At 34.5% G+C, this 8,444-nt stretch overlaps 1 protein-coding gene across 15 annotated transcripts in view; it reads right to left on the bottom strand.

Moving 5' to 3' along the window:
• Positions 1–8,444, bottom strand: part of EndoA (SH3 domain containing GRB2 like, endophilin-A) — a 34,077-nt gene continuing 25,633 nt past the window's right edge. For 3 of the 15 annotated variants that reach the window (XM_017900053.1, XM_017900052.1, XM_017900054.1), the window contains exons 6-14: positions 8,327–8,393; positions 7,248–7,313; positions 6,504–6,604; positions 6,186–6,289; positions 5,772–5,890; positions 4,852–4,944; positions 4,745–4,753; positions 4,017–4,132; positions 1–1,623 (exon numbers count right to left, since the gene is read on the bottom strand). In XM_017900053.1, coding sequence (XP_017755542.1) covers positions 1,504–1,623; positions 4,017–4,132; positions 4,745–4,753; positions 4,852–4,944; positions 5,772–5,890; positions 6,186–6,289; positions 6,504–6,604; positions 7,248–7,313; positions 8,327–8,393 — 795 coding nt within the window. In that variant the 3' untranslated portion in view covers positions 1–1,503. The remainder of the gene's footprint in view (positions 1,624–4,016; positions 4,133–4,744; positions 4,754–4,851; positions 4,945–5,771; positions 5,891–6,185; positions 6,290–6,503; positions 6,605–7,247; positions 7,314–8,326; positions 8,394–8,444) is intronic. The other 12 variants (XM_017900056.1, XM_017900066.1, XM_017900063.1 and 9 more) reach the window with 10 other exon arrangements.

Genomic DNA, 8,444 nt, shown 5'->3' with positions numbered 1-8,444 from the left:
ACAAATAACCAAGTTCCTTAATTACTTTCATTGTTCTGGCGGTTGAACTCTCATACAAAGTCCAGGAAGGGTGGAAATCAAAATACCTAATCGCGAAGACAATTAATAAGTACTTGGATTTCTAGATTGAAGTCTATTTTTCTTCGAAAATTTCACGTTTTAACAACAATTTGAGTTCATTCATTAGGAAGTTACACTTAACAAAATCTAAAAGTCCTAAAAGAAAGAAATATTAAAAGTCTACAATGACGTTAACGCGAAAGGGGATGAAATATTAATGATTATTAAATTAACTAAGAGCATTGATTGACGGAGATACATATTTGTTAATCGTATTTGTGTTAATGCTCTCCTTAACGACACGAAGTAGTCACAATGGAAAACACGAATGGGATCATCTCTACCTTATTAATCGACGACTTCGTGGAAGAGGTTCGCCGCCATTTTGAAGATCACTTAAACTAAATCCTAATTCTCTATTCAGTGTTATCTAAATGATTAAAAAGGACAATAAACGATACGAGATAAACGTCGAAAAACGACAAGGGAATGGAAACGAATTACTATACAACGTACGAATACATATTAATAATACGAGTTATATGATTTCCTTTTTGCTGCGCCGTGCGGACCAACGCAAAATGGATGACATGATTTTGATGAAGATCTCTCTCTCTCTCCTTTGTATTAGGAATAGTGCGCTTGAAAACATGATAAACAAATAACAAAGCGAATGTACAATATGAGAAAATGAGCATTGAACGATCACTGTATCGAACGTTTCGAATAGTTAAATGAGTAACGAAAAATAAAAACTAGATTTCGAGCAGATTGATTATTTTTACTTAACAAACGATGCAATTTTTTTATGTCAATCACATACGAAATAAGTATATGATTGCCGATCGAATGAATGAAAAATACTTGAGGTAAAGAGTATTTCGAACCTTCTTCAAAAATTTCAATGCAGTCTTGGCGCTCTGACGTCTTTGTGCAATTAAACTTTGGTGAGAAACTAACGGACGATGTTACACAGATGACACATGAAATGATGTTAGAAAGTGAGAAAAGAGCCGCCTTTGACAGTGGACTGCCATCGTAGGTACTTCACAATGTATAATGTGTGTGTACATGTGTATTTCGTGTATGTGTATCCATGTGTTCATACTTAATCGTAGTAATGTAAGTCGTGTGTAATATATATATGTATCTGCGCGCGCGAAGGTCCTTACGTCGATAAAAGACACTATAACATTATATATGTACATTAACATGCGTATAGAGCTATTCTTGGGGACAAGAGGAAAGAAATAAAACAAGTGAATAGAGTAAAACTCGAGGATCCATCCGTTTCGAACAAGCGGGAACCACAACGTAAGTGATTTCAATAGAGAGTAATCTTGAAAGAGAGACTTTTAGGCTAATCGGAGCATAAGATAATTCTCATGGTAAACGCTGGTGAACGAATGCAGGGTCTTTGGTTTCGAGACGCACCGCGTCTTCTTAAGGTAATGGCACTACGACTTGCACGTAAGTTACTGGGAAATAACCCGTGCGACCGTTCAAACTACCCTCGAACCAATTCTCGTCGATCTTCTTGGTCAAAGTGATCGTATCGTTCTCCTAGAAACAGATGCATGATTATTAGATGCATTATCTTTTCAATATCAACCACAGATGGAGCAAGAGCACATAATGATTTTATTATGCATAGTCCAATCCTTGAGTAGAAATTACACAGTCCAACAAATTTTAACTTTTTCTTTAAATCTGTAATATCCATTGTAATATTACTCGTAGAGTTTACTTTTCTGAACAAGAATTCGTAATGCAACGTTTTTACTTCTTGCGTAGTACTTGATTTTAATCAAGAATACAGAAGAAATAAAAATATTTTGACATACATATACGTATCATGGAAATTTATCCTATGGTTTATAAAACATGTATAAATTAAGAAGAAATTATTAATAACAAATTAAAATTGTTAATAACAAATTGCTCGAAGCAAAAATTTACAATAAAAACGAAAAAATCAACAAATTTTTCGTTATTGTAGAAGACACGATATTATTATTGTATCTTCGAAATCGGCAACGACCGTGACTTTCCGTTAACCTTTGGAACATCATCAGCTATATATACACCGGACGTTAGGATGAAACCTCATTTGCAGGTTTCTCCTCAGACTGGACAGATCTACCTCACTGGACCTGGTTGGTGATGCGATGGAGATGACCAACAGTCAAGGGTCAGTGGTCAGTGATCATTCCTCGGATTAGTTGATGGTGCGAAGGGCTGACCAACGGTCAAGAGTCCAGTGGTCAGTGATCAGTGGTCAGTGGTCATTTTTTTTTCTAAAATTGATCAATTTTCAAATCATCGTTGGAATATTCGAATATTTCATCGTTGGTTTGTTTTTCTCTCATCGTAGAGATGTTTCTGTCTCATCGCAGAGATGTTTCTGTCTCATCGTTGGGTTCTTCATTTCATTTAATTGATTTTTGTGGTTTATATTCGTTTCATTTTTATTTTATTTTCCTTTGCTAATTCATTTCCCCTCACGTTAATATATTTTCTTTTCAGGTTTCTCAAGATTTCATTCAGAAGATTTTATTCAGAAGAAATTAATGAACGTCGTGGGATGCATGAATTTAGATCTAAGTAGTTATAAGATAGATTCCTAGGTTAAGACCTACATGTGCGCGTTATCTGTACGAAGGTAAGCTACCTAACTTGGAGCGAATATATCCATTCTGTTTTCCTTCTCGTTTACCAAATAGAACAAAATTATTCTCGCAAAAATCGCGATCGTTCTTAAGTACCGACTAGCCTACGCGACGTGCTCCCGTGTACTCGACAATTCCATGTTTCGTATGTCATCCAAACGACTAGTTCCGACACTCACTTCAGCCACTGCCACTCTCGTCATGCATCGGTTCTAGGGTGGTCGGCGGGCTGGTGTTTCACCTGGTATCAATACGAGGGTCTGCGGCCCTGGTCGTCCTGGGTGCCAATCTGTGCACACGACTGGGGTATGGGTCTTGCAGTCGGACATTGCATATCGAACCTGCGGTCAGACCCCATGGGATGATTCCTTAATTGGTTTCTCCCCCATGTGGCAGGGGAACAGCGTGACCGGTTGCAAAGCCTCGCTAGGGACCCTGGGCTTGATTCTAGGTGTTTCGCTGGTTCGTCGACCATCTTCGTTCACGAGTAAGTCATGGCAGAGTCTGTGGTGGCTGGGCTGAGCTAGGTTCGATCGGGAGGGTGCCGAGGCATGAAGTTGTCTTGTACACGGGAGTACGTTTCGTATGCTAGTCGGTCTTTCGAATAATCGCGAACTCGTTCGGGCGCGTCGCGATTTTTCACTTGCTCGCGTTTTTCATATTTCATTCCCCATTTTAGATAGGAACTTGGAAATATTAGTGTTTGTTAAAACACAATCTCTTAGCGTTGCGACAGTAGAGCTTTAGTATAATGAATCGAAATCCTTTTTGTAAGACACGAAATATAATAAAGTATCAGTAGATCACTTTAACTTCTTTCGCTCCAAGTTAGGCTAGGCTACCTTTGATACAGATAGCGCCAGCAGGCTGCGTCACTAGGGCGCATGTCGGGTCTTGATGCGTAGCCACCTCCTCGTGGTGAGACCTGGTAATTGGTATTGTTTTTCAAAGAAAAATCTTTGTGAAACAATTCCAAGCTAAGAGCTACGTTCCAAGTTTAAAATATTTCCTATCTATTGTAAATTTTTAATGTTACTTTTTAACTTTATCAATTTTCCGAAGTTGGTGAACACTTATAATTATTACGTATTGGTTTCCAGGAAGGTAAACTCTACAAGGATTATCCAGTGGATATAATAGATTAAAATTTGTGTTGAACAGTGTCATTTATAATTAAATAGCTAGTAATGATAAAAAATTAAAAATAATAAAGCATTTAAATAAATATATCAATTCTATTCATGTAAAATGTCACAAAATTTTAGCAAATAATTGTATTATATTTACTTTGAAGCCAAGTTCTCCAGGATTTTCTGCCTCAAAATCGTATAAAGCTGTGCAGCAAGGTTGTCTTGTCATCGGAGTCCTGGCTGGCGATTTACTCGGAGATGGCAGGGGAGAAGCTGAAAAGTATTACAGTTCTCAAAATTATCTTAAATACAAATAAACAATGCAACAAAACATTAGGCTTACTGCAAAAGCCTTAAATTAGAACACTACGGTATCTAAACACCTGCTTGGTGATTTGCATCACATCTTGAATAAAACAAAATATAATGCAAAATTAAGTGCAATATTTAAAAATTAAAGTAAACAGCTGTTCTCGCTAAAATCTATATAAACTTATGAAGTACAGCGAGTTACAATAATATTCGAGCATAACACTGTCTCAAAAAATATTCTTTTATACATTTGCCAATTAAATTAGGAAATACAATGTTTATTAGCTCTACAGATAAATCTGATTTTCTTACTTTTTGTACAGTATTAAACTAATCTATCTTATCAAGAAATAGTACCGAATAATATAATGATCTTGATATTAAAATATTATTGTAAATCACTACATCTTAAAAAATTAAGGAAAACAAAGTTTTCTATAAATTGTATAAAAAAATACATATAAAATGAAAGTACGATCATTATATAAGCATGCGTGTAAATTATTAATGATCGTTAAATGGCTAAGTTAGAGTACATCGATAGAAGTACACAAGAGGCAAAACAGTAATTACTTTCTTGCCCTGTTTGCGGCGTACGAAAAGCGATAGAATTGAAATTCAATAATTAATCGATTGATCGAACCCTACGGTAGGAGAAACCAACCCCATGCAAAATTTACCATTGGCAGATTGTGGCGGGTTTCCGGCTGGAAATAGCTCGAGCTGCGAGCGCTTCCCGTCCACATGAATCGGAGACCCGGCTCGACTTGCCCCTACATCATGTCAGAAGGACAGACATTCAAGTATACGAGAGTATACACACAGAACAGTCGAACAACGTGTGATGAAAGTGTTAGAGATGAATTTAATGAAACTGTTCGTGAGTCAAAGTGTACATAATTCAAGTATACGTACAATTATTTCCCAAATTAATGAAAACACAAAAATTATTCGTTATAAAAATTGTTTAACTTGAAGAAGGAAATAAAATAAAATCGCAATCGTGTTAAATGAAACATTATCACTAAAATCCCTTCAACAATAATTTTAATAAAATTTACGTTTATATCAGATTCTTTTCCTAGTCTTAACTAACTTTTTTTGGACTCTGAATAACTTAACAAAAGGAACCACTAAAACCAAAATTATTATATAGCGTCAGTTATCAAAACCATGTTAGTCGTTGAAATTAAGATCATAGGAAGATTGTTGCTATTGGATACACAATTACCAACTAGTTCTATTCTGATTCTGATAAAGAAATTATAGAATAAAGTAGTTCAACTTCCATATATAGACTGAAAAATGACTTCAGCGTTTTTTGCTTCATATTAAAACATTATACCAAGTTATACCAACGTATGCATATGTAATATATTCCTTTGAGTGCAAAGAAGAAAAAATAATTAATGTCCATTTGACAACCAGAGAAATGGCCAGGGAAATTTAGTCAGGAAAAAGTATTACAACGTATACGGCCATAGTGTATAGTTGCAGGACATGTAGAGAGATACTGCATGACAGAGGAAACAAGAAACAGACAGCCAAACCACCCGCAAGTATCATTATCTTGTATGTGTGTGTGTCAAATGTGTTTTACCGTGGAGTGAGAAGTTCCCACCGTTCATAGCATCCGATGTAGGTAATGCATCAACGTGTAAATCAGCCAGTGTCTTCGGCACAAATTCCATTTTTGGTTTGTTTGCCGCTTCGTCTTTCCTGCAATTAAAGATAAAGGCGTTAACGCAATATTATAATAACAAAATAAAAAAGTCAATGATAACTGCCCCTACAAATATATTAAACACAAAACCAAAAAATTATGGAAAAGATGATTCGTATAATAAAATATAATTATTACATTATGTCTAGAATCAAAATATTTAATGTTGCAGTATGAAGTGTAATTTTTTAATTAAAGTTCACATCCTCTACATATTTTCTTATATTATAGAAAATAAAATAGGTAATTAGATATTCTGATTCTAATGAGGCACACCATACGAGTACATACTTCTCCAAGAGTGTTTCTGTTAGTGTTCTCAGAATGTCGGTACACTGCTGATGGTACTCCAGAAGAGCTTCACTGAATGTCGCCAACTGTGCCACTTGTTCTACCTAAAAATAAAGGGATATGTAAGACATCGGTAAAATATTTTTATATTATGAGCTAGATGTAAAATTTTATAATCATTTTATAGCTTAAGAAAATACTAACAAAAATAAAAAAATAAAAGGAACAATTAAAAATAAATATATTTTAATATATTAACTTTTACAATTTCCGAATTTATTAGACATAAGAAATAATACATAATCATTTCTCGCTTACATCGTTCTCCAAAAGGTTGAACATGCCCACTTGGGCCAAATGGAGACTTTCAGCGAATTTCTCCTCAGCTTGACGAATTTCGTCGTCTGAAACGTGAGAACCTGCTCGCAAAATTTGCGCCAGTGAAGATATTAAAAATTGCACTACTGGGTTGCTCCAATGCCTAAGTCCGATACATAATAAGATATACAGACAAAAAGAAACAGAAGCTAGCAAAATTAAATCGTGTGAAACGCCTAGAAGTTTTGATCGTGAACGTTCCTTCTTTCTCTAAACGCAAGCATGTACAGGTATTAAAATTTCATTATAAAAGATACAAAAATACAATGCATTCAACATTCGCAGTACGTTCGGTGCACTTTTGAATTACATTTACATCGTTTATACTTTGTATTCTTGATGTAATTGTACGAAATGTAATTGAAATGGTGTAAGTCTACATATGTTTAACTTTAAGAAATATCTATGAAGACAAATGAAAATCTAAAAAGAAAATATACTTTATATTGTCATTTATGTAAATCTAGCAATGTGAATCTATAAATTAATGTGATTTTTACGATATAATGATATAAGATTATTTTTATAATTTTTGAAATTACGAAAGACTATTTTCATGATATAAAATGGGACAAATGAAATATCAAAGAATTTAATTATGACTACTTTTATACGAAGCGTCGAAGTCTATGAAACTGAAAATAAAACGAGGTAACAGTTATTGTACGTGAAGAAATCTCGTACCGGTATACGGTGACGAAGTCTTCGCTGGACTTCCGAAATGAGGACTGGCAGATCTTTTTCCAGTAGCTAATGATTAAGAATGCAGACAAACAAAAGAAAAAGGAAATTTCTTTGCCGTTCATGTAAAACGAAAAATTTCATCAATTAATAACAAATAAATTCTGAACTTTATATTGAAATCATCTGTTATGGACAAACCTATAATGTAAATTCTACTGACTTCCATATACAGGATATTTTGTCTGTTTACATCTCTCAAATATTTTTAATATTACCATCGGTACAAAAGATATTTGAAAAGGAAATTATTTAATTCGAGTAAGACTAAGTTACGAAATTATTTTCAATACTATATTACGATAATTATTTTATCCATTTAACAGATAAAATTATAAATTATAAATTATCTCTTAAGTAAAATATCAAGTAGATTCTCTTTACGAACTATTCAATAAAATTGTTCGATATTTCGTATTATTAAACCTATCATATTATATGCAAACCAGATTTAATATAATTTCTTTATTTTATATCTAATAATCCTATAACATGAATATATATTTCTGAGTCTAATACCTTTACTAAGCCAATTTAATAACTTCCCCGAATGTACTAAAATAAAAAAGTAAATATTCAAAAGAAATCTTACGTCAATCTGCTCTAAATACCTAAACCTTGTAACATGGCAAGATACCCTGTATAAAAGAATGGAAAAGTCATCGTGATAACATCAACCAACTATAATTCGTCTATGACAACGTGCACATGCAGCAGGACGTGCGAATGGAATGCCTGTAGAGTAAGACAGGTGCGTAACAGAGAATTGGAATCGAAGGTGGAACGCGTGTAAATCATTTGATAGAACTGGATTCCATTTTTTACTGCCTTTCCCAGACGGCTGGATGGTTTATCTTCGCGGTAAAAAAATGGCACGTATATACGTATGTATAATTGCAAACGACACGCGTCGAGTTTTCGTGTTCGTTGCAAGGACGCAACATGTACGGTCCCAACGTGTTGTGCTTAAATAAATCAATAAACGTCGCGGAGAGATAAAGTCAACTCGCGGCCAAGTATACCTTTCGCTTGACGTCTTCGCTTGCAATCGAAGTCCAGCCTTCGTCCCTGAAGTTTTTTCCGGTGATGCTGAAAACAAAAGAGAATATCAGTTCCATTCACGAATACTCTCTCTTTCCC

Source organism: Eufriesea mexicana, unplaced genomic scaffold, assembly GCF_001483705.2.
Source record: "Eufriesea mexicana isolate 0111107269 unplaced genomic scaffold, ASM148370v2 scaffold996, whole genome shotgun sequence".
NCBI classification, from domain to species: Eukaryota; Metazoa; Arthropoda; class Insecta; order Hymenoptera; family Apidae; genus Eufriesea; species Eufriesea mexicana.
Note: the sequence above shows the minus strand (reverse complement) of the source record. Positions and strands in the feature narration are given on the sequence as shown.